The 26,818-nt window shown below is 45.0% G+C and overlaps 1 protein-coding gene across 1 annotated transcript in view; it reads left to right on the forward strand.

The window, feature by feature from the left end:
• The first annotated feature begins 5,978 nt into the window (after positions 1 to 5,978).
• Positions 5,979 to 26,818, forward strand: part of skila (SKI-like proto-oncogene a) — a 34,360-nt gene continuing 13,520 nt past the window's right edge. The window contains exons 1-2 of the mRNA XM_070844733.1: positions 5,979 to 6,064; positions 8,295 to 9,575. Of these exons, the coding sequence (XP_070700834.1) occupies positions 8,454 to 9,575 (1,122 nt within the window). The 5' untranslated portion in view covers positions 5,979 to 6,064; positions 8,295 to 8,453. The remainder of the gene's footprint in view (positions 6,065 to 8,294; positions 9,576 to 26,818) is intronic.

Here is a 26,818-nt window from a genome sequence, read left to right on the forward strand (position 1 = left end):
CTTAAAGGTTTTTTAACAGAAACATGACTTGCTGGGTAGAAGATTGTCCCTTTGAAGATTTGTAACCAAAGTAAGAGCCTGTAATGTGAACAAACAGACTAAAAGTCCCACAAAAATGTGGGTTTTTATTTTTTATTTTGGCAAAAAATTGAACACATGGCTGTCTGGACAGACTCATACCACCAGGCTTCTAATGGTTTTACAGCTGAGCCCAGACCTGAGCTCTCAGACCCACATGGGTGTCTGGAGAGAAGGGAATTAGGCTTGAGTCGTTAAGCTTGAGCTTTTCCACTCCAGCTGCCAGTGTCTCTGCTGGTCACGTGACACCAGCCCAGCTTTTAGAAGACCCTCGGCGTCCTCGGAGGTTAAAAGGTCATTGACACCATTGGTCTCCCCTGTGCCCTCACACAGCGCTGCACGTTGAGAGGTGGAAAAAAAGGTCATGGAAATGATGATGTGTCAAAAATAATAAAACGGATTGATTTGTGTGCTGCAATAAGTCGCACAATGGTGGATAGAAAACCATTGTGTGGGGCTTATTTCACATCCTGCACCACTAAACCATTGTATATTGTCTCAATTGAACCAGATTTTGTGGAAAATTACTCCCCTTGTGCAGCTACACGAGACAAACACAGCACTGCCGCACGCAGGACGAGGATAAATGTCTTTGCATAATTCTGTATTCCCATGATGGTATATTTGACATTGTTCCTGTGCCCTCTCCACTGGAGAACAGGGGTACGCCTCCCCAGGCGCTGTAGCTCCTCATCACCTTGTGGAAGACACAAGAAAGACTAACCTTGTATAATTAATGATGTAAAACGGAGGAGGACCTGAAAAACATCCAGTTTTAATTGCTCTTATCTTGTTGGGTGTTTTTTTTCCGTCCCTGAAGGGATTAATTAAGCAGCAGAAGAATCATACTCGGTGGTAAATGCAATCCCTTAGTAAAACACACACTGCGATTTAAGGTGCATGGCTGTTCTACTTAGCACAGCCTGCAAGCCATCACACTCCATTTACCGGAGCTCTTGACTATAGTGCTGAGGTAATGAGTTGTCCTGAGTGATTTCTAACATCTACAATATAAATATATTTGCACCGCCCTCCTTGCGAGGTAGCTTCAAATTGGTGTGTGCTGCTCCAGTGATGAGTGGAGGCATCTTGAGATGTAAAAGCATTTGTTTCATTAGCAGACCCTGGAGATGATACTACATGACCACGGCCTCAGAAACACGCACATACTGTATATAAATGAATGGGCCTACATGTGGAATAATGGAGCAACAACTGCTGTAATAAAAGACATTAATCAGATCAGGAGACAGACACACATTTGCTTAAGCATGTGACATAAACCAGTGGGATGAACGGAGAGAGATCTCAACTTTAGGGGCTAAAAGTGAGTAATGCACTCAGACTAACAATGGTGGGTTTTATTATGGTGAATGTCTGGTAGCATTTGGAAATTCCCCTTTATGATTTATATGTGTGTCACATTTTTGTTTTCTGTATGGTTTCAACTGCTGCTGGGTTTTTTTGTTTTTTTTTAATCTGGCACAGTTTGTCCTTTTGGTATATGCTGTGACTAAAGGCACTAACATTGAAGTTTATCCCTAAAACATACACCTCTCACATGTCATACGTGCTCTGAAAGAGTTATTGATCACTGAAGTTGTTTCTCCTGAGCGTGCTTGTTGTAAATCTCTTCCTGTAAAATATCTGGGACAACGTTCTCAGTCTTTTTTTGGAACATAAATGTATTTCAAATGAAAAAAGAACCTACACACAGCTAGCTGTCCTTAGTTCTTAGCCTGTATCTACCCTCCAGTTTATTAAGCACATCCATCTAAAATGAGTACAGTGTAATACGTCAATCACTAAATCCTCCCTTCATGAAGAGCATAATGCTCAATTTTTAAGCTGTTTTATTATTGAAAGAGGTTTTGATTCAACTTTATTGTCACTCTGATTGTAGTTTGTAGTTAGAGAGGTGTTTCTATTATAAGTCCAGTTCATTTATATAAAAAAGTAAATGATAGAAGCACTAAAAGCACCACGAAGTGCAGCCTCCAAAATAACCACCAAGTTGTCTCAACACCTCTTTAAAGCAGCTTCAATGAAAACTGAACATTATGACCTTCACCAGGGGAGGATTTATTTCAAGGGTAACTGAATATCGTATTAAGGACAGACTTGACACTTCACACATGCAGAGATGATTTTGCCTCTTCACAGTCATGTTGTTGTCAAGTTGTCTCGTGTAAAATTCAATGTTTCCATTATCAGTTACATTCATTCAGTCACTGCTGACTTAGCGCTACAGCCATCCCCGGTCTCATGTTACCTCACATAAAAATGTTTCCAGTGTGTTATGCACATTATGAGGAGATTATGAGGAGAGCAGTGGTATCAGGTATTGGGAAGGAAAAAGCTGGATTGGTGTAGCCGTAGTCTCATTTTACTGACCGGACATCTGTATTACATCCTACTCACTGAGGGTGTTTACATGCACATGAGTATCCACGTTTTTAGTGTCATTCTGGTTTTGATGTTTCAATGGAAAACAGAAAACTGGTTTTATGCATGATGTTACATGAGCAGTATCCTGGTGTCTGATCATCTGTGTGCAGCTGTGTCTACATTTATCACCAAGTTCTGGACCAACAAAGAATGATCAGACACCAGGATCAGGCGCTGAAGTGCCACAGTGCTACGACTGGCAATGTAAGTAAGTAAATATATACATACAGTAATATATATACTTACTGTAAGTAAGTAAAGTACAACCCAAAAGTACAATGAGGTGTGTAAGTCACTATCAGTGGTGGATATATGGTGCATGTTGTTAGTGTTAAAACAAAAGACAGCAACACGACAATGCGGTGCAGGGTGAAGAGACTGACACACAGATATTCAGGCAGGCAGCCTTAAGTAGTATAGAAGCACTGGTCAGGTGATCCCAGTTGGCTTAATACCACAGCTCCTCGCAGCAAAGAACCTGCACACACAATACACAGGCCCAAAGCACCAGTTCCTGTCAGTGTGCTTCAGGTAGCACCTCCAGGTTTCTCAAAAACAGGACTTGATGTTAATATGCGTAAAAAACCCTCAATATTTCAAGAATCTGATCATTCAAAAGCACTCAATCATCTGGCATTCAATATGACACACATTAGAATGTACATCACCTCCATTATTTTGCCTGTCGCCTGTTGATCCACAGTTGGATTATAATGATGAGCGCCCTTTCAAATAAGTAATAAACCAATTGAGGAGCTGGAACAGGAACACACACTCATCACAGAGCAGCCTCAGACTCTGCAGTGAAACTGTGTGACCTCAGACCAGCATCATTACCCCAAAGCACAAACACACCCAGTGAACAGCTCAGGACATATTTCAATATCCCACATTGATCCCAGACAGGATGTATGAAAACGACTGTGAGGTGTCTCCCCCCTGGGTCCACTTAGCACTCAGTCCAATAACAGTTAGGCAGAGTCTCGGCTAATGGAGAGGCTTATCAATGTCTAAGTCTGCCCGCCACACTCAGTGAATCCCAGCTCCCTCCACCACCCCCAGCCTCCGTCCACCCCAACCTCATCCTTCAGCTTTTTGCTTCACCCCTAATGAACAATCAGCGCTGGTCACAATATTGCAGATATGCGATTAATTTACTCCCCGCACACAGAGTGATGTTATTACAGGAAAATCAATGTCCCCCTTGTTGTTCTCTGGGGCTGGACAGAGTGTACGCACATCTGCTCTCATAATACAACTGCTGACCTTGCTGTCAGAGAGTGAGCCAGAGAGAGGGAGGCTGCGGCAAAACGGCCGACGGTGTTGTTTATCAAAGCTTTATCAAGCCTCTCTGCTCTCACAGACGTGTGACACCAGACTGGGGGTCAGTCAGCCAGCCAGCTGCAAAAAAAAAAAAGAAAATGAACATGTGTAGACAGAGCATGATAACCCTTTCAGATTTAGCTTTTAGCCAAGAACAGGAGTTATAGATGATGGTGTATATTCAGTCTGCTGCAGTAAAAAGTGGCTTTAACCTCTTTCTTAGTGGAAATATGTTATCTACACTCATCACATCTGGTTCCTGATGGCCTCATACTCAGATTTTATTAACTCCCACCATCACTTAAAGCACAATAGACCTGCCTGAATGGCCTCTTGACCTTTTTTGCAGAGGACATGTCCATAAAAAGACGAGGGGGGGGGGGGCAGTGTAGGAGAAGGAGCCACTCTTTTGCCCAGAGAGTTTGTCCCGTCTGATGTCCTGTCATTTTTTTTTTTTTTTACAATCTTAATGGAGAAGCCAAATAGAGAGAGAGAGAGAGAGAGAGCGAGGTGAAGCTGCTGTCAGCTCAGTTCATGACAGCGAATGTCAACCAAGGCCATGTCAATAAAACTGAGCCACAACACGGTGAAAGCCAAAAACAGGCGAGAACATCAACTCTAAAAGAGGACACACAAGTAGATCCAGGAGGGGTCCAAAAGTCTGTGGCCACACTGGAAATCTCTAATATTTTCACAGAAACCTGGAAATAATCAGAAAGTTTGAGGATTCAGACACTTTTAAAAACACTAGACGTGGTGACATGAGACATGACTAGAGTCGGCTATAGTTCCAGCAATCAAATTTAAGTTGAGAAGGTCAGTGCCACAAATGTGCTTAAATTTCATTGCTATATAACCTATTTTTTTGTTTTGAACACTTTATTTATAGAGATATTCTCCATTCATCAAACAAGACGTTATCATCTCAAAGTATATGCACAGGAAAATAAGGAGCACTGGACAGAATCTAAGAGCAAAACCTGCAACAGACAGTAACAGAAATAAAAAAAAAGGTGCATCATAGTGTATCATCGTGTTTATTAATGTTTCTGAATCCTCAAACTTTCTAATCATCTCTGGGTTTTCATGAAAATATTTGAAATTTTCAATGTGGTCTCAGACTTTTGTCCCTGTTTGTAGTAGAAAATAATGAGCACATGTCGTCATTAGCTCTGCAGCTGTAGCTGCTTACTTTAAAGTATCTTCTCTACGGCGTAGAAAACAGTTTATGTTTAACATACCAGTTCTGTCAAGTACAAACCTAAACACACTGTATATACAGCATCCATCCCTTATGTACACAGTGTAACCTGTAAATAATCACCTAACATTTATTCCAGCATCTTTGCACTATGTATCATTGTGAGCATTCACAAAAAGCAATTTCCCCCTGGGGATTATGAAAGTAATCCTGATTCTGATTCTGATTCTGATTATAATATTGTCTTACCATATTATTATATTGTTACAGTTTTTACGTATATATTTACTTACATATATATTTTATATATTACATTGTACATTGAGGTTAAGTGTTTACGCTTAAATCAGTTAAATCAGTGTTTATTTATTTATTTTTTAAAACTGTTCAGCTTTATTTTTCTTGTTTCCCCGCTTGTTTGTTTGTGTGTAAGTACATTAGAGCAGTGGAAAAGTCACATTAATTATATGTGTTCACATACTTGACGAATAAAGCTGATTCTGATAGTTATGCATTAAGATTTTTTATACTAATTTTTTATTTTATTTTATTTTTTTATTTAATTTTTTTATTTTTTTAATTTATTTAATTTTTTTTTATTTTTATTTATTTTATTTTATTTTTGCAGTGAAGAGCCACTGCAGTGAGGACCAGATGCTGGACCCTTGTCAGGACCTCCAAAAAGTCCGCGGACGCCAGGTTTTGGCTTCCAGTGACTGTCTGATTGAAGTGCAGCTGGAGGAAAACTAATCTCTTCCTGGCAAGTGCGAGACAGCCAGACAGACCAGCAGACAGACAGACAGACAGACCAGCAGACAGACAGACAGACAGACAGAGACACCCCCGCATAGTTTCCGTCAGCCGGGTGACGTCTCCGCCTCTCAGCCCGTGTGCAGTGTGACGTTTCGGGGCTGTAGTGGAACCTCTAGCGGCATCTTGTTGACGCTTCGCCAGGCTTTTCCAGTACCGAGGAGACCGCGGGCGAGTGAGGACGAGCGACACACAAGCGTCCAGGTGAGCGCTCACACGATTTAAAGAATATATAGGGAGCTTTTTAAATGGCCGGGTAATAAAAGCGGTGGTGTCTGGTGCTGTTGATCCCAGCGCGTGACGATTAACGGCTGGGTAGCTGTGCTCAGTCGGCCCGGGGGACAGAGGGGGTGAAGCTAACCTGGTTTAGCCTGCCCTGTCGCTCTGTATCTGGGGTTAGCCTGCTGTGATGTTAGCGGTCCTCTCCGCTAGCCAGCTTTACCGCTGGGTTAGCCTGCTTTAGTATGGTAACCTCGGCGAGCTATCGCCCCCCCCCAGTCGAGGCAAGTCTATTTTCTTGTCGGTCTCTTTGGACCGGGTTAAGTTAGCCTGCCTGTGCTCTCCGGAGCCGGGTTAGCCTGCTTCGTAGCCCTCTTGGCTGGTTAAAGCGCCTCACAGCCGGCCGTGCCGGGGTGAGCTGGGGGAGCTAAGCTAGCTAGCACGATTAGTCCTGAACGTCACCCGGTCACAGACAACATTTTCTCTCTGGTTCTCACATAAATGCGCTTATTTTTTTAAACCCTCACTGTTTGTGTGCGTACGTGTTCGCTGCCACCGTGTTTGCGGTTTAAATTAATGTCAAACACAAGTGCGTAATATCTTTTTTTTTTTTGGTTTCGAGTGATTTGAGCGTTGGGTGTAACTGTGCCGGACAGCCTCTCTACCTGAGCCCCGCCGTGAGCTCACCGGCTCGGTGTGTGCGTAAGGCTCGACCGCGGTGCCTTCCCAGACCAGACTGTAGACAGTGAATGTCATTATCAGCGCTGTCTGCATACCACAGCCGTCGTGGCGAGCCAGCAGAGGAGGAGGCGAGGTACAGTGTGCAGGCTGGAGAGGAGGAGGAGGAGGAAGGGGGGGTAGCTGGGGATGGAGCGGAGCTGGAGCTGTGTTAAACGCGGTGTCCTTGCAGCAGCAAAGAGGAGACCAGAAATGAGGAGGGGGGGTGACATTAAGAAATATTACCCAGTAGCTATTAATGGTTGTATGAGAAATACCACCGTGTAGTTATTTAGCCAAGCATCGCGGTGATTCCTTACAGAAATAACCCGATGTGGTTGGAGGTTTTCAGCAGGAGTCCCGAGCAGGCTGGGGCAGGAGCTCCCTGCTTCCCCCTAGACCCTCATGAATATAGTCTGATTTTGTAAAAAAAAAAAATTTTCTCCCGTCCTTCAATCGGCCCACGGTGATATTTGCCATTTAAACGCCCACCAGCATCAACCCGCTTCGGAATCGAGCTCGAGGTTTTGCACCACCGCAGCATTTCAGTCGGTGGAAGAAGAAGAAAAAAAAAAAAAAAAAAAAGATGGGATGGTGAAATTAGCAAAAGCATGCAAATTCATTCACAGTGGTGAATCAACCCAAGGTGCGTTTCTAGGGCTGTTAATCAAATGCATTTCGCGACAACAGTCCAAGTAAGTGTTGCGTTTTGAAGCTGAAGTCCGTCAGTGAGCCGTCTGTGTGTCATACTGCAGCAGCAGCAGCAGCCATTATCATCTCCATTGCGTTTTAAATTGAGGATCCCAGCAAAGTGTTGTTTACCTCATTACAGTAGAGATTGAGAGTTTAAAAAAAAAAAGGGGGGGGGGGGAAACACCTCTTTCCACACGGCTGTATGTCAAGCTGTGAAAGAAGGGGACAACTGCTGTTAATGCTTTTATCAATTGTTTTTCATGGAGTTGATGGGGGTCAGCGTGGGGTAAGCAGACCTAGGGGAAGGCACAGTATGGTTGAGAAGGGCACTTTCATTTGCTAAGTGAAATGTTTTTGACCATTGTTGTAGCCTTACATTAACAATGTAATGGCAGAGGGGCAGGGCGGTGGGGGGTTTTGCTCGGCTTGTCATGTCTGGTCAACTGGTTTTGCTTGTTAATTTTCTCACTTTGTGCTGGAAAGTTTGTTGCAAAACCTTTGGTGAAAACCTAGATGCAAATTTCTCCTGGGGTTCAATTACAAGGGCTGAAAAAGCTGCGTGTTTGTGTGAAGTATGGTAATGGCCATTTGGTTTAGTGGTCCATGCAAAAAGCCATTGACCTCTCCAGCCCCCAGCCAGGACACCAGCAATAAAACATTTAACTCTGTATGGATATTTCATGCTCCACGACATTTTTTATTAGATGATTTTCAGTTTGTTTATCCCGTGATCAATTACAGTTTAGATAGTGAATGCTTTTTTCCACCTCTTCTGTTTTTTTAATCCCTGTTTTCTCATGTTCAGGCACCGGATCAGAACATAGAAAACTTCAGTCACCATCATGCATGTGTCTAACTACCAGAAGATTTGCGTAATTTGAAAAGGCTTAAGGAGAAAAAAAGACTTAGAGGAATACAAGAACTCAGTCAGCAGACAGAAACGACAATAACCTCGTGCTTAGACATGGCCAGCACCCAGACCAGTTTGAAAACCCCTTTCAAAGACTTGACCTCATTCAAGGGCAACATGAAACGGCTGTACAGAGAGCGACTGGAAGACGCACCCATCAAGAAACGAGTGATGGCGGAGATCAACCTCAAGCGTCGCAACTTGGATTCCCTCCCCAAAACTCCCAAGGTGAAGAGGGAGCAGATCGAGGATCTGCGAAACGACTTTGACATGGATGCGGAGGGCCGGGCTGAACTGCACATGGTGGGCTCTGCTAAAGCCCTGGACCTGAGCCCTGGGCTCAAACACACACTGGCCCAGTTCACCCTCAGCAGCCAGAGCTCCCTCGGAGGCCCGGCTGCCTTCTCAGCCCGCACCGGCCACGAGCATTCCCCCGCTGGCATGCCCCCACTGCCCTCCCCTCCTGTTCTGGGAGGGGGCCCTCTGCTGGTTCCCTGTGACAGCTCCACTGAACTTACCCACTCGCTGCTGGAGGGAGAGTCCATCTCCTGCTTCATCGTTGGGGGAGAGAAGCGGCTTTGCCTGCCCCAGGTGCTCAACTCTGTCCTCCGCGACTTCTCCCTGCAGCAGATCAACACTGTGTGCGATGAGCTCTATGTCTACTGCTCACGTTGCGACGCTGAGCAGCTGCACATCCTCAAGGTGCTGGGCATTCTGCCGTTCAACGCGCCTTCCTGTGGCCTCATTACACTGACGGATGCACAACGGCTGTGCAACGCTTTGCTGCGTCCTGGGGCGGCCTTGCCTGCCGACCCCAGCGGTAAGCTGTCGACCCAGGGCCTGCTGAAGGAGAGCGAATCCAGTTTCCAGGTGGAGCACCAGTGTCTGGGGAAGTGCCAGGGTCTCTTTGTGCCCCAGTTCTACACCCAGCCCGAGGCGCCCTGCATCCAGTGCATTGAGTGCCAGTTGCTCTTTTCACCACAGAAGTTTGTCATGCACTCGCACAAGTCACCTGATAAGAGGACCTGCCACTGGGGCTTTGACTCTGCCAAGTGGCCCTGCTACCTGCAGCTTGCCCGGAAGTACCAAGGCACGCCTGAGGAGCCAAAGCTCAAGCAGCTCCTGAACGAGGTCAAAGAGAAGTTCCATTACAAGCTCAAGAGGTCGCTAGACAAAGTAAGTGCACTTCTTAATGACGTCTGTGTCTTTGAGTGACTTTGCTTGTTTGCATGCAATAAAATATAATTCATTATAGTCCTGCTAAGGAAGTCAATTAAGCCTGTGTTTTATTATGTCTGATGTGCTTTTAAAGTCTCATGGCCTGGCTGGCTAGTCCTTCCACTCAATGCTGGTCAAGTCCTATATTCTGTGTGCTCAGCAGGTTTGACCGGGCTACCTAACGGTCAATGTTTTCTTAAACCAGTGCTGACCTAGTGTGTGAGAGAGTCCTGGGACAGGTGGTGACATCTGCCTGACCAGGTCTGATTGGATGAGTGTAGACCAGCTGGCCACAGCTGAAGGGGAAGTGCATAATTTGTCCCTTCAGGTCACCTGGAGGTCACAGGGAATGACACTGAACAAAAGGCCAATATAGGCGGCTCAGGAAGAGCCTTTTCAACCCCTGTATCAGAACTACATGTCAGCAGTTAATTGTTAAACCTTTTATGTGGCTGTAAAATAAACCCAAGTTAACAGGAATTCATCTTTTTAGACAAACCTGGAAAATTTGAGAAAATTTTGAGGCAAACCTGAAAGTGAAAATGGCTTCATTGTGTTACCGGTAGTTACCACTGTAGGCCAGAATGCTGCACAGACTTTCAAATGATTTTGCCTGATGATTGATGATTTTGCCGATTCCTCCCATTCTTGCAGTGTGTTTAAAAAAAAAAAAAAAAAAAAAATCATGTCAATGCAGTATCTATGCCACAAGGGCAGCAAGCCTATTGAAAAGTCAGCATTCAGTGGGGGGGAAAAGCTCTAGATTGTTTCCCTGCCATTGACTGGTTTATGTCTCATGACCTCCCTCTGACCATAGCGCACTGCCCTTTTTTGTATTGTGTTGTGGGTAAAGGTAGTGTTGTGCTTTTTGTCTGTGTGGTGGGGTTTGTTCACTCCCAAACCCACCAGTTCAGATGGATTTTTGGCAAAGTAAATAATAAAAAAAAAAAAAAAACACAGAAGAATATTCCGGATTTTACCAGAAAGCACACAAATTCTTGCTGGCAAGATTTATTTGTGATAACACAGCAGGCCAAGTGAGACGCTGTGCAGCAGAGAGATTGCTGTGTTTAATCATTGTGAGTGCGCACACTTCTGAAACACCAGACACCCACATTTTGTATAGTTTATGTACCTGAGATGGGGAGATGCCTTGGTTCTTCTCTGTCTGGTTGACTTAGTGTGTGTGAATGTTCCGGAAATGCCGTCTGCGGTCTCGTCTAGCGGCCCGACCGCATTCCTGTCTCGCCTTTTCCCAATTGTCCTCCCTCTCTTCCTCCTCTTTGGTTTAAGGTATGCATCTTGGAAGACATAGACATTCCTTCGCAAAGGCAGAGACTTTTTAATACTGCGGAGGACAACGTGCAGTGTCAGTGTCAGGCACGCACAAACAGCAACACACAGACCGCAGATGCAAAACACACATGTGCAGAAACATGCTGAAGGTGGATGATGAGTCCTATAATCTTTGTGTGTGTGTGTGTGTGTGTGTGTGTGAGACATTGCCAACCTTTATGCGTGTAATGAGCTTCTAATTAGAGGCTAGTATGACACATCTTCGTCTGTCTGTCTCGCACTTTACCAGCCTCTCTGGAGCCTCTGTCTCACCACAGTTTTAGGTGCTGTCATCTCTCTATGGTGTTATTTCTCGGTTTTTGTTCTTCTTTTTTGTTGTTGTTGTTTATTTAGCGGTAGTGACCAGGTTTGTGAGGTTGTCAAATTTATTACAGCGGTGAAATTTTGTGGAACAGCTAAGTTTGTTTAGGCAGTGAATCACAAAGTCACAAATGGCCAAATTCCTGGAAAGACAGTTGCCTGTGAGTCTGCAGGAAGCAGGTGATTTTGGCATTAAAAGAGGATGCCACTCCGCTCCCACCCCACCTAAACGGATGCAAGGGTGTGTGAAAGGTCAGTGGCCAGAGAACAAGGTGACCCGACAGTGTCCCGCTTCACTCAGTCAGGACACAGGGTTCCCTTCCAAGTCCAAACACTCTCTATTTATGTGTGTGTGTGTGTGTATTTGTGTGATGAAAGTGTGTGTTTGGCTGAACAGGAAGTGAGGCAGACGGACATGTCTCTCACCCTGAACATCCTCCAGACTCAGCGTCCAGCCGCCTCCACTGCACTCGCTGTGTGACTCATACTTTCCACATCCCTGTGGATGTTAGTAGAAGGCCAGCCAGGCAGCTTATAGTCACACATGCTTTTTAGAAAGTTGGCTCGCCTCGGTGTGTTGGTCTAACCCCGACTGCAGACCCCTTTCCCAGTGGCCCTTATTTACACACAGTGTCAATGTGCACATTTACAAGCGGTTCATAGTTTTACCGGAGAGCCCTGGGACCTCCCTAAAAGAGAAGAGATGCAAACAAGGGGGCCTTCTGGAAGTTTTTTTTCCCACCTTCTCCAATGGCTACTAGTCCCGTATCCTGTTAGGAGTGTTTGGTTTGAGAAGGTGCAGTTAAAAACTCCAGGGCTTGCTCTCTATAAATGACGCTTTGTGCCCCAAGGCTCTGCTGCCCTGTCTACTGATCCCTGCTGTGTAAATAGAGCTTGCTAGACAGACGCCACCAACAGACAGCAACAAGCTGAAGCCTTATCTGAAGAGTTACTTCAATATCGGACAGACAATGAGTTCATTTTGCCTTCGGGGGTTGTGACAGATACTTGTACTTTCCACTGAGACAAGATCATGTGTCGTCACTTTTATTGGATGATCGTTTTTTTCCTGACAAGACAGGAAGTGGTACAAACTCCCTTTGATGATCATGATTTTTTTTTTTTATTTGGGCAGTGTGTTTACATGGCATGTCATCAGGCAAGCTCTTGTTTAGCAGTGTATTACAAACCATCTGAGGACAAATCCCCAGCAGTACTTGCATTAGGTCAAGTTATATTTTAAGCTATAAAGATACACAAAGGTTATTTTTACAGTCTGAAATGTAAACATTATTCTCCAACACTAACTTTGTGTGGTGTCACTGGTTTGATTTACTTTAACTTTTTTTTATTTTTCTTGTCTCATGTAGAAGGAAAAAAAAATGCTGTCTCAAAATATTTTATGATATTTTAGATATATTTCCCGCCCTAGGGAGCATAACTCTGTGGCAGCACATAGTGAACATAGCTGTGTGTTCCTTATTTGCCTCAGCCTTGTTTGTTGCGTTGTGCTGGCCCCGAGTCAGAAGTGTCAGATGGAGAGAACAGCCTTCCTCTGTCTGTCTCTCAGGCTGGGCTGACACAGTGGCTGCGGCACAGACGGCAGACAGCTGCATCTCTCTGGCTTCCTCTATTTGCTATTTGGAAACCAGTGACTTCATTACCGCAGACCAGTGCAGCTGCACTCTCTGGCTGTCTCCTGGGCTGTCTGCTATGTCTGTATGTCTGCTTGTCAGTCATTCTCTTGGGCTGTATCTAATTGGATTTTGGCAGGCATGCTAATTGTTCACTGTGCTGCTTTTTTGCTATCGCTTCCTCCTTCCTCTACCTCTCCCTCTATCTTGATGTCCTTCCTCCATCTGCCCTCTCTTCTCTTGTGTTCATGCCTTCATCTATCTTGACTTGTGGCCTTCTGTCTACTCTTCGCTTTACCACACTTCGCTCACCACCATCCTTTTATTCCACCCCGGTCCGTTCTGCTGTTGCCCACATGTGTCTGTAAACAGTCAATACCCCCTGGGCCCCAATCAGCGGACAGTAACAAAATAAGCAGGCAAATGACCCGATAAGTCGATCGTTACATAAGCAATAAGACCACTTGTGTGCGTCTACATGGCGGATGAGAGGAAAGCCAGCAGCTATTGATCGCGTCTCCAACCTTGATGGATGTGGCGAGTTGTCGGGTGACACGGACACTGAATAGAGGAGGAGATGGACCGAGAGAGAGGCTCGGTTACAAGGGCCGCAGTTGGTGTTGCGTAAGTTCCTGTCTGTGTTCAGACATGTGCGCCAGTCTCCCAAGTTGACCTCACCTCTGCTTCTGCTATCGCCTGCCTTTATGTTTGTTGCTCAGACAGGCTGCCAGATAGAAGTAGCATCAGGCAGGCACAAACGGCGCATCTGTGGTCAGAAAACATACCACCCCTGGGAGAGGTGCTTGACTAAATGAGGTTAGGGTGGAGAAGAGAAGTAAAAAGAAGACGAGAGGGGTAAGGCAAGGACAGGTGGGTCTGGCTCTTGTTTGCCACAAACTGCTCTACACTATGGCCTTGTTCCATCAAACTGGCCGTCCTGAGCCATTAGGTTGTTACAGGGGGCTTGGGCCCCAGTTCTTCTTTCCCAGAGTTGAAAATTAACCTCTCCAAGACCTGAGCTGAACCACAAAGCTAGCCTGGAACAGCCCTCTTAGTTGGCCAATCACATGGCGACTAGCTCGCATTTCCCCAGCTAACTGCTCTCTGTTGCCCCCCCACCCCACTCACACACATATTTCTATGTCTGTTTCTATGTCTATGCCTTTTCCAAAGAACAATTATCCACTTATACTGAATACACAGCAGCTTCTTTGAACGCTGGCCCAGAGTAACCCACAGTCTGCACGCCTGTATGTAGTTTGGTGTGGGAGACCGTCCATGTTCCCTGTGCACAACAGGCTGTCCCTTGGCCAGTGTTTGTTGCCTGTTGTAAAGGGCTAAATGGGGCCCCACAAGGTAGGAGGGGCTTAGCCGAGGGGCCTCTGGTATGTCACCATCAGGTCAGTGCCAGTATCACAGCTCCATAACAGCATTGCGGTTCACTGGAGGAACGCCAAAGTCATTACTTCTCAGGCTTTTTCTTAAAAAGAGAAGGATCTTCTCGAGTTTTCAATCTCAGAACCAACAAATTTTAAAAATGGCCACAAGCCTTAGCTACAGTTTAATTTAACACTTTGATTTGGTGTGCACCAGCTCACAGCTTCCTCCGTGCACTACAATCCCACTTTTAAAAATGTACCATCGGCTGTCTGGTCGCACTTTCCCATCCCAGCTGCAGCCTGTTATTCTTGACTGTTTCCTTGGCTTGGACTCTTCTCCCACCTAACCACCAGAAGAAGATAATGCGCTGCTATGGGACTGATGTGAGCAGGCCACAGCACCAGGCAGCAGAGATACTGTAAGTCAGTACAGATACACTGGAGCCCTTGCCACGTCTGCCAACAGTCTCATAGACTAAACAAACTGGCTAAGCCCCTCCCAGCCAAATGTCCTACAGGCTTTAAAAGAGTCCTGGACTGACAGCCTGTTTGCATATTTACTGTGCTCTGGCTCTCCCCCCTCAGGGCGTCAGACCAGTTTGTTGCTTCTAAGGAAAACGAGAACGAGGACAAGTGAAAGAGGGGGGAATATAATTGGCTACGAGTTCAAACAAGACTGTAAGAAGAGAAAGCGGCTTGGATTGTGACACGTTTGACTAGCTTGCTTGGGTTGTTTTGCATGAGACCGGAATAATGAGGAGTCTTGGTATTAACTAATCGATGTGTTGATGAGAAGATTAGCTGTCCACTGTCTGGTCTCCCAAGGAGACGGTCAGACGAGCAGGTTGTGTGCTGGGGGGCAGGGAGTCGTAGGCGAGGGAGGTATACTGTAAAAGGACTGTGGGAGACTGCCAGCTTGTGCGTGTTGTGTGCAGGCAGAGAGAGTGCGTTCGAATTTGAAAGACTTGTCTGTGGCGTCCTCCCGGTGGAAACAGTGATTAATGAAGAGATAAATGGAGAAACCCAGCAACAACACTTTCCATAGGCGCACCTATACATAGCAGACACACACATAGATACATACACACTGTACAGACTTACTCTCTCATATTTTCTCCCACAGTCACAGTCTCCCAGACAGGGAGATAAACACAGGATATCAAAGGAGTGTCATGAGTCCCGCTGGGCTGCCACCCGGCACATCCACAACACATTAAGCCCAGCCACTACACTGATCAATTATGCATGTTGCAAACACAGAAAAATCACGGGGAAATAGTCGGCCTGTACGATTAAAGGAATCCCCATCTCTCCACTTTGCCAGTAATTTATTTGCATGTTTGGTAATAGCTTGTCATTTCCATATGGAAGTGATTCTGCATGTGTTGTTTGTTTAGGTGTCCACAATCAACCAGCCCCCACATATTTAATTGCAGTTAACAATGGCTGCCAAGTTAAATGCTGTTGTGGCCAGTGCCAGTTTTCGACCTTCAGCCTACGCATCAGATTAAAGCAAAAAGCACAGCAAACCACCGTGAGATGCAAACTTGACAGGCTTGGATGGGTGATTACTTGCCCCGCGAGTCCTTTATTTTGCCTCACCTTTGCTCCACTAACATCAAACACCCTCCAACTGTTTCTTTCCCTTCCACTACTGGCAGCCTCCATACCCTGTAAATCCCTATCTCACCGGGGGTCTGACTGATGTTGCTCAGGGCAAGGCTGTAAAGTTAGCAACTGGGAAACAGACTGCATTAGTGAAGGTGAAACAAGTGGCATTTTGTGGTTTTCTCAGTTTTCTATCTCTTCCTGCCTCTGCCCTGCCAAATACTGATTTGTGTATCTCACCGCTATTCCCACCTGCCGTTGTACCGCTTATGGGAATCATCCGTCTCCCTGATATTTGTTAAGGTAGGCACACATGCAAACATACAGTCTTCTCCGTCTCATATCCCTCAGGGGTCCATACCAGCTCATCAAGAACCTGTAAATAGAAGGCTGTTTCCCTCTGGGTCCTCAACAGTCCCACCGCAGCTCTTTACCGCATAAACTAAGTAGCAGACAATCCTTGAGGTCGTTGACCTCCAAATGCAATTAATTACCTAATAGCTTTCATAAAACGTATATATTTTGTGTTTTTATTTGAGTATGCTTCAGCTATGGAAGCCTAATTAAGGTTTTCAGTAAGTGTTGAGACTGATGAGAGCACTTCAACATCCTTGCATGCCAGCTAATAGTCAAGTCAAGCCTTAACTGTCCCCAAGCAACAGAGTGGTGTGTGCTTGTGTGTGCGACTCTTGACGACCATGTGGCACTGATTCTCGTACTTAGCGTGTCCAGCTCTTTTTCAGGCTTTGCTGTTAACTCGTATTAAAACAGCCTTGCTGCTGGGGCAACTTGGCCCGCATTATTGCCCTTGACTTTATCCTTTTGAAGAGTGAAACATTGCCTTGTGGTTTACAGTCTAGCTACATTTTAACCAGTGCCTATGACAAGTGCACTTTGTTATGCCAGACATTTTCTTTGTCATCACCATCAAAATTCACAGACCGAGACGCACCCTGATCCCAGATGAGGCCATACAGTAGTTCTTCAGAAGACTGACTCATGTTGAGGAAAGAAATCTAGCCTCCAGCCAAATGATCGCAATTTTGGCGCGGTTGCCTGTTCCGTCAGCTGCCTTGGCCGACAACCACGCACCCTTATTTTCTATTCTGTGGGCCCCATGAAAGAACCAAAGTTACTGTTGAAAATGTAAATCCAAACTTTTTGATCTTGCATCATCGGAGGGGAACGACAGAAAGCCAGACTGTGACTTGACCCTGACGTGAGCTTTGAACAAGCCACATGATGACATCTCTTATTAGAGAGATGACACATAAATACGCACAGTAGCACGGGATGCTGTGCAGCTGACACAGTCCGCAGTTCGTGATTAAAGGAAGTCAGAGGGTCAAACACAGCCAGACACACGAAACGCAACCACCATCAACCACTTCCTCCCGTCACCACGCCAACCCTATCCTGCAGCGTGAGTCACGGTGCTCCATCAGTGCTGCAGTCTGCTCTCCACTCATCAGCGTCACTGTGGAGCCAGGACAAAGATTTATCACCTCGCACAGTCTGTTTGATCTATGCCCAGGTGTGTTCACTTACAGCTCTGAGTCAACCATAATGACATTTACCAAACCCAGCCGTACTTTTCTTGGGCTGTTGTCAAGTATGCCTCAGACAGTGACTGTTTTACCGAAGGAAGTCTGGTGTGTGGACTGTGGGATCACCTGCCATAGGTTGTGGTGCTTTAATACCAATACAGGCAGAATGGAAGCGAATAGCTGCCTCTGACCAAACACAGGCAGATTTCTGTGTGTAGATTTGAAGATGAAGGCTTTCTTTTAATACTTCAGATTCAGCCAGATTAAAAGCAAATGTAAAAGTACATTTTGCAGTCCACAAGACATTGTGAAAGTGAAAGAGAGAATGGTCTTCAGAGACTTGATTTCAGAACCAGAGCTTGTGACAGAGAAATAGAAGAGGGAGAGTCATGGTGGCTGATGGATTTGCATTACGGGGGCTGTGTGTGTTTGTGTGTGGGAGAGACAGGCGAGCCTGAGGGGACTGGACAGCAAAGCCAAGCTGCCCATGCAGAGACGAGCAGTAGAGGCTTCAAACAAGCTCCTGCATGTAATATGGATGAGACCGGAGCTCCCCAAAGAACACTACGAGGACCCAAGGCCTGTTTGGATTTAACAGTTTCTCTTTCCATGTGTCTGTGATAGATTTTACCCTGCGGGGTGTTTTGGCCAGGTGGAGCTCTCTCTTTGTAGGGCTGTGACTACCGTATCATGGGTCAGCCCCCTCACCCCCACTCTCTTACTCCACCTTTCCCTCCTTCCTTCTCCATCCTCTTCTCCCCCCTCTGGCCTTGTTGCAGACAGCAACGTCCAACCAAGCATTGACATTTACTGCAGTATTCCACATTACAGAGAAGGCTTCTGTGCTGAGGAAGAAGTAAACAAACCGCCGATCGATATATTACCGCATACTAAGGCCGGTAAAGAATTTTATCTAGGGCGAACTCCCACACTTGCATTAAAACATTTAAACTCCAAATTCAAACACATTTATTTGACTGTGGAGCCCATTTTCACTTTGTCTTGTTTTTAGAGATGCAACACAAGGAGTTTTTTATTTCCACTTTTCAAGAGGAGACATTCGCGTTCAATTGGTTTAAGACTAGTCTTAAAATTGTCAGTGCCCAATTATGATGAGATTATTGTAGCTGGGTCATACAAAATACACTTAGCTACGACATGGCTGCTACAGGGAGCAGGCTTTAGTGTGCATGGTAAAGCATATTAGTGGATGCTGTGTAATTTTATTGCAAAGACAGGGCTGGGCAGTGTCTCCATTTTGTATTTTCTCTCTGTGGTGATAGCAGTGCATTGCTGGCTTGCTGACAGCCTCTCTCGGCTTTCAGTCTGCTTAGCAACGCTCGTCCTCTCTGCAGCTCTCTCACTCCCCTCTGTCTCCAAGCACTCTGAGTTGTTTCATCCATTCAAATAGTGAGCCGAGTTCCCTTTTATAGAAAACCAGGCAGCTGAGTTGTGTCTCGGCGGTGATACTGTGCGTGTTTCTCTCCCTAATTGCGGATTTGAACCAGTAACCCACCTCTGAACAGCGTCCTATGGCAGCAAGGTCCTCTGGAGACTTTCTCTTTCGTTTTTAGACATAGTGAAACACACATTGGCCCAGATGAAGCTCAAATGATGAGTACAGTCATCCACAGACAATACAAGAGCCCACTGGCCTCATTCTCAGTCGGCCCGTCCTCCTGGGAGCCTAAAGTGTGTCTGCTTGTGTCTGTGTACGTATTTGAGCACGATAGTTTGCTTGCGGTAAACTACGTCATCCTCCTACACTGCTGTTTGATGGAGCAGTTGTTTGATGGGATGTCTGTTTACTTTTGTGTGCATCTGCGCGTGTGTGTGTGCGTGTGTGTGTGTGTGCACGCATCTGTGTGTGTGCGCCTGTCTCCTGGCCTGGTTGACTCACATAGGTGAGCCCCGACAGCTTTGGTAATTAACGCTCTGGGGGACACTGGGGAAGGAAAGTGGAGCACGCACACACTGAGCCGCTGAGCCAGAGATGGTAAGCTGCACATGTATAATATGCAGCTAGTATGCTCTCTTGTGCATGAGTGATTTTTAAATGCCCTTCGCTGATTCAAACACACTGCCATTTTCTTGTGCATATGTGTGCGCATGTAGATGAACATCACCGGCCACACTTTGATGATGGCCTGTAATGCTTCTTGTCAAACTTAATGGCAAAATTGGGGGAAGAGGGAATACGGGGTGGATGCATGGATTTTAAGAGTCATCACACCCTCATAATGTTACTCATTTATCGAAGGTGAAATGAGAAAAAGAATAGTTTTCTTTACAGCGGCAGGGAGGGCAAACAAGAAATTTAAGATATAAATCTCTCAACCTGCATGCTGCATCTGTCTTTTACCTGGCTGAATCAGATTTGCTTTCTCACAAAGCTGCCTGACTACAGCTAAAATTATCTTATTTTGCAATATACTTGCATGATTATTAATCATAGCACTTGGGCTCGATGATTTGAGGAGTGACATAGTTTCATCGTACTTAACTCTGATGCAACGTCTGTACTGCTTACAGTAAGAGCATGCATTTGAGTAATGTTTCATTCAGTAACGACTTTATTAATCATATAGTATATCGAAGATTTCATTCTGTTTAAGGTGATGTCTTAAAATTTTGTCTACCAGTAAAAAATAACAAATGATTTTTAATTTAAGAAGCAATTTCTTTGTCCTTTTGAGAGCAAATGTTTTGCAGGTATTTCATCTTGATAGATAACATGACTGATTAACGATCAGAGCTGTTATGGATTAATTTTCTGTCGACCAGCTAATCGACCAGCACTAATCGTCTCCATGATAATTATAGCAAGTAGATGCATATTGTTACTCATCATGTAGCCATTTTAAAATGAGGTTAGACAGCTGAGAGGGAATTAGTTGACTGGGACAAATGTGGAATGATTTTGCTTTGTATTTTCAGTGGTAAAACAATTAGTTAATTGAATCGCAACAATTAGTCATTTTATGGTTAAATTAATTCATTTAGCAGAAACGCCAACGAATTCAACAGTCTCAGCTTCTCAAATGTAGATATTTGCCATTTTTCTTCATCTTCAGTGAAAATAATTTGGAAATTTTGAGGTTTTAAACTGTTGTCCGGACAAAACAAGATATCGGGAGACGTTATGTTGAGCTTGAGGTAATTATGATTGGCATTTCTTTCACATTTTCTGACATTTCAGACCAAACCATTAATAGATTTATCCATCCATCCATCGTCTATACTGCTTATCCTTGAGGGTTGCCGGGGGGCTGGAGCCAATCGCATCTGACTTTGAACAAGAGGCGGGCTACACCCTGGACTCGCAGGGCATAATAGATTTATCCAGAAAGTAATTATCAGATTAACTGAAAATGAAAATAACCTTCAATTGCTGTAGTATTTTTCTTTCACTTCTTTAATACATACTGTCTGAGTGTGTGTGTGTGAGTGAGTGTGAGACGTGGGGGTGGGGGTTACCTTGGTCTGCCTAGTGTATTCCAGTCAGACAATTTGTCCATTCATGAGGTAACGTTATTACAACCCTGCTCATGTACTGCTGTGAATATAGACTGGGAGCCGCCGCCTGGGATTTGACTGTGAAACATGAGAAACAGAGGAGGGGAGAGTAAGGGAGAGGGAGAGAGGCATAGAGAGAGAGAGATGAATAGAAAAATTGATCGCGAGAGTTTAAAGAGACTGCTTTTTATTTGAAGGATCATAGAGAAATGCTGTAGTAGGTTTCCAAATGTAATTCCTGTCAGTGGTAAAGCTACAGGAGGTGGACAGTGCATGTTGCTTTTAACATATAACTCGCTTCATTTTCTCCCATAGACTCTGTTTCCCTGTTAGGTCCATTGGCTGTGGCTATCAGGGCTGTGTGGATTGTAAAATGGCTGACTGTAGCTGTAGCTGTGGAGGACGGAGCTTAACACGTTAGCAGGGAGGGGAAAAGGTGGTGTGTGTGTGTGTGTTTGACGTGCGTGTGAGGACTGTCTAGACACAGTGCCCATGTGGCACAAAAATGTGCCCAAGGCCTGAAGCCAGAGCAGTTCGGGAACGAACCTGTCCTTATCTGCCTGTGTGTGTGTGTGTGTGTGTGACTCTGGCATGACTAGTCTGGCTGATGCTTATCAGTGTGCTTGTCTGGCTCTGTTCTTTCTCTTCTGTGTTTGGAAAGCGGGAGGAACAGGTGTGTGAACTGTTTGTCTGGGGGAAGGCACGGACAGACAGACGGTCACATGTTGTCTGTTTGTCTCTTCATCTGTCTTGGCTGTCTGCCTGTTTTTTCTTTCCTGTTTACCTCCGTCACCTGTTTGTGTAACCGTCCACCTGTCAGACCTGTCCTCATCTGTTCCCCAGCTCTGTTTTATTACAGCTTATCTCTTTCCATGGGTTAAGTGAAAGAAAACTGAGTAATCAACTCGGAGCATACAGTAAGGAACACAATATTTTTTCCTCCTTTTTAAGCTCTAAGTGAAGGGTCCAATACTTTGAGCAGAGGGCACCAAAGGGCTACTTCTCATGACTGGAAGTGATCAAGGAATATGCTCTCTTTGAATATTCAAATAATTGAAGACGCAGCAGATAATCACTCGAGAACTAAGCATACAGACTCTGAAGCAAAATCCAGTCATCTCATTTCACAGTGCTGAGTTAATCAGAGAGCCTCTACCAAAAAAGTGTATTTCTTTAAATGTCCCACTTTGCTGCCTGGTTCCCTTGTGGGTTGTTATTGACTTGGCTGCTGAAACAAAGTGCGGTTCCCCGTCCATGGATAAATGGCTTATTGGATTAAGACCTTCATATAAAGGCCTCCAGTGCCTGTGTATGGTGGTAGGGAAGAGGGGACAGGTGGGACCACCACAGCTCTGGACACCAGAAATCCAGATCCCAAACACAAACCCAAATTTACACAGCAGATCTTCACTACAAGCAAAAAGTTACATGTCTGTATACAAGTCGTCACTTGGGAAGCTTTGAGAAAAAAGTGACGTCTCAAGATGAGCCAGAAGTGAATTCTTGCCACACACAAATGCTTCAGTATCTCGTTGTTGCATGGCTTTGGCCAGGAAGTATATATGTCTACAGAGTTGTAGCTTGATCTTTGACACAGTTGACGGCTGCAGTCGAACAGGATGTGGTCTAGAAACAGACAGGGCGTGACTGACTGAGTGTCTGTGCATGTGTGTGTTCCTGCTTTCCTCCCTCACTGTCTGAGGCAGAATAAAAAGGCACCCAAATAAAGGCTGTTTACTTCCTCCTTAGTGAGGAAAAAGGAGAATGAGCTGCATTACTCCATCCTCCTCTGCTGCCCACCCACCCCTCCTCCCATCTGAATGCCAGGCTCATGAATGGCCTAGAGGGAGGAGGAGGAGGCGGACGAAGAGGGAGGATGGGTGGCACAGTTATGTTTTGTGAACCCCTCTGTTTGTGTCCCATGAGCCAGACTGCGGTGCTCGCCTGGGGTTTGTTTCATTTTTCATTTTCAACAGATGTGAAGACTATTGGGCCCAACAGTGTTAATGTTTCAGGGCACGGAAAGGATTTTAAATAGATTTTTAATAAAACACACACACACACACAGACATGGCCTACTGCTCTGGGATGAAAGGTCAGATCAAGGCTTGTGCACTCTTTATTGTGCCCTAGATAAGATTTGCCATTAGGCTTGTTGAGACTAGTTATGTTTGTGTGAGTGTGTCATATCCTGGGCAGGGTTTTACAGTATTACCATTTCCGAAGCTGATCCTGGCTATAAACTTGTATGTCGTCCACCACCAATGATTATTTTCATTAGTTCCTCCACTGATCTTTATCTTTTGTAAAATGCCATAAAATAGTGAAAAATACCCATGACAATTTTCCCCAGCCCAAAGTGGCATCTTTAAATGTCTTGTTTTGTCCATCCAATACAAAAATATTCAGTTTACTCTGATATAAAGAAAGAGCTTGCCCTCCTAAACGCACTTCCTTTGCTCTTAAATGTTTCAAAGTAAATGCAGATTTGCTCAATGGAAAATGCATCACTTTAGTGTGTACATCTGTTGGGGAAGAGGCCGTGTATGTGTTTTATTATACATGTATGGGGACAGCTTGTGTATTTATAGCCAGTAAGCGTGTGTGTGTGTGTGTGTGTGTTTTTATAAGCACTGAGACAGCAGTCATCTGGAGTGTCCATGTGACTGAAGTGGAGAGACGGAGAGGAGGAGGAGGAGGAGGAAGAGAGCTTGACCTCGGACTTGTTTGCACTCTTTGTGGCAGTGTGTCAGCCCGTATGTGTGTGTCGATGTGTTTGTCTTTAGCTCCGATACATAGAAATTACAGCAAGAATAGAAAAGAAAGCAGATTTGTCTTGTTGGTGTGAGCAGAGATTGGCAAGAGCCGAAAGAGACTTGCTCATATCCTCTGGAGTCTTCTGCTACAAAGAAATTGGGTGTCTGTCAACTTTTTGTGAAGTTGAAAGCCTTCACCCTAATCAAAAATCAAGTCTTCATGAATGATATGGTGGTGCTTTCACAAGCACAGCCAATTATGAAATCTAATGCTCTGAGCAGAGTTTCATTTCGTGCTTAAAATTAAATGAAAAAACTCATTTAATTGCAAAGCGTACATGCTTAAAATTACACTTTTTTTTAGATTAATGATCACACAAGCTTACAGAAGATTTTCAGCCTTCAGCACTTCCAATGCCCCTCTGCTGTAAATTTCCAGCTCAAAAGAGAATGGAGGCAACAAGTATTCCTGGTGTAAATGAGATGTTTGTGCTTTGCAGTGGTGAGCACAGATGGAGCTCATGGTAGAAACACACGGCTGCAGCTGAAGTGCATTTACTCTCCGTCTGCATTTGGCAGACTGTGTATGGTAATGTACAGCCATGGATGTCTGTAGTAGAGTGCCGCTTGTTATTGTTGGATTTAACAGCACTCAGGCTACGCAGACACACACAGAAAACACTTTCTGCTCCATTAATGCGTCTGCTGTAGACACATCACGTGTGCTAATGGTCTGGGGACTAAACTGAAGCTCGGGAAATGGGTCATTGTAAAAGTTCACATGGCCGCATGCGTCTACAGCAGCATGCTTCATCTAGCTCTGTAGTGGTGGGATGAATTGTGTGTGTGTGTGTGTGTTTTGTGTGTGTGTGTGTGTGTAGCTGCAGTGGCAAGCAGACTGCTGGTGATTGGGAACAACAGGGCAGAGTTCAGCTGAGCGAGTGTGTGGAATGCTAATCCACATTGTCGTAAGGCGAGCTTCAGCCTGACAAAGGGCTGGAGACATAGGGGGTTAAGGGCTGTTTGTGTGTGTGTGTGTGTGTTGCAGAAGCAACCCAGATAAGAGAGGTGCTTCATTATTGTAGATTAGAACCGAGTAGCAGCATGATGTGTGTTAATAAAGCAGGGCGGGGTGGGATGGGAAGGTGGAACGGACAAGAGAAAGAGATGGGCAGCAGGGGGAGAGGAAAAACAGCTGTGTTGAAATGTGCAAACGTTTGCACCCGCACACATTCATTAAGGAATAGAGAGTGCAGAGCAGCAGGAATAATGAGCGGGGGTGTGTGTCTGTGTGTGTCTGTGTGTGTCTGTGTGCGCATGGGCAGTGGGCGTTAAACTGTCAACTGTCAGGTAAGTAGGAATTACAGGAAGAGACACAGGCAGCCATTAGTGGAACACACACACACACACACACATCCATACGTATGTTCTATATGTGGATACATGCACACACAAACATGTACACACTGTGAACAATTCCTTTCTTGTGCTTGAACACACACACACACACACACAGACAGACAGTTACCTTTTAATGAGCTGTCACTTGTCTCATCAGCAGAGCATCTGCTGTGGTGGAGGTCAACCAGATGAAAGGACTCTGGATGACCTGGTGTTAATGTCAGTTTGGCCTCATGCTCTCCCTCAGTCAGTCTGTTTCACACACACACATACACACACTTGTGCAGGCGGAGTGACAGATTTTAGATCAGGTGAATGTAATTGTGAGTGCCATCCACACACACACACACACACACACATTCAGACAACCTTGACGTTGGAGGGAGTCCAGCCAGTCAGGACGTGGCTCGCCTCCACACCACTGCAGTGGGTTTATTGTTGTTTCTGTCAGTTCAACCTTCCTTCTATCTCTGCCCCGTCCCATCCTCCTGCTCTCGCTCATTCTTCCTCCCTTTCCCTCCCTCCCTCCTCTTCAGTGCTGCAGTGCTGCCTTCTGGAGGGAAAAAAAAATGGAAAAAACACCAACCACAAGCGCTCGTAAACGGATGAGCCCCCTTCTGTATACACACACAGAGATGCACCTGGCATCGCATATGGCTCCAGCCTATTACATTTGCATGCACATGCTCATTCATCCATACCCTTGTAAATAAGGGACTGTACCCTACATACAGTACACACACCCACACAAACCAGGGCTAGTAGCATTTGTATGTTCTTGTATATTACTGTCATGTTTGTGTGTTAAATACAGAGCTGGAGCCAGGAAGTGTTTAGCTTAGCATAAAAGCTGGAGGCATGGGAAAACCACAACCATCTACTAACACCTCTAAATTAGACCTATTAGCATGTTGTGTCTCCTTTTTTTTTAAAGTGTGTGCAAACAGAAACGTGTAAATGTGTTTTACTTGTTATTTTTAGAATGCCTTGAGTAATTTAGTCTCTTACAATGTCACAAAATAGTGAATTACAATTTTCCATAGACCAAGGTAAAGATATCAAACAGCAAATCCTCACATCAGAGAAACTAAAAACTCAAGATCAAATTTCCCCAAAACTACAACTGTCCCTACAAAGTACAAGTTTTTGACTTTATGTGAAAGTGTTACGTGCAAATAAAATGACATAGATAAATATATACACATGATATTGGCTAAAGCTGCTAATGTAGCTGCTGCTTGGCTTGTGGATAATATGACAGGTGTTTAATAGCTGTCACAGTAATTTGTCTGTATTGTTCTGAGGCTGTTAAGCTGGTAATGACAGCGTTTCTCAGCCAATACAGTCCAGAGGAAAATCCTTTAGTCCGGCTGATGAAAGGCTGTCTGTTTAATATTCACTGTGTCTGACTCTATGTGTGCATTCTGTGGATAAACGTTTATAGGTGACTTTAAAAGGCTTGTAAGTCAATTATTGATGCTTTCTACAGCCTCTCTCTCCCTTCTGCTCTCTGCTTTTGCGCTTTTCTCCTCATTTAATTCTCTGTCTTCCCTTCTGTCCTCTTTTCCTGTTTTCCTCTCCTCCTCCTCCTCCTCCGACCTTCTCTCCTCTCCTCTCCTCTCCTCACCACTCTTTTCCACCTGTCTGTCTGTTGCTGTGGGCTACGTAGCGATTCGTGTTGTGATGCCGGAGAGTCTTATACCT

Source organism: Pempheris klunzingeri, chromosome 15 (assembly GCF_042242105.1).
Source record: "Pempheris klunzingeri isolate RE-2024b chromosome 15, fPemKlu1.hap1, whole genome shotgun sequence".
In the NCBI taxonomy this organism is placed as follows: Eukaryota; Metazoa; Chordata; class Actinopteri; order Acropomatiformes; family Pempheridae; genus Pempheris; species Pempheris klunzingeri.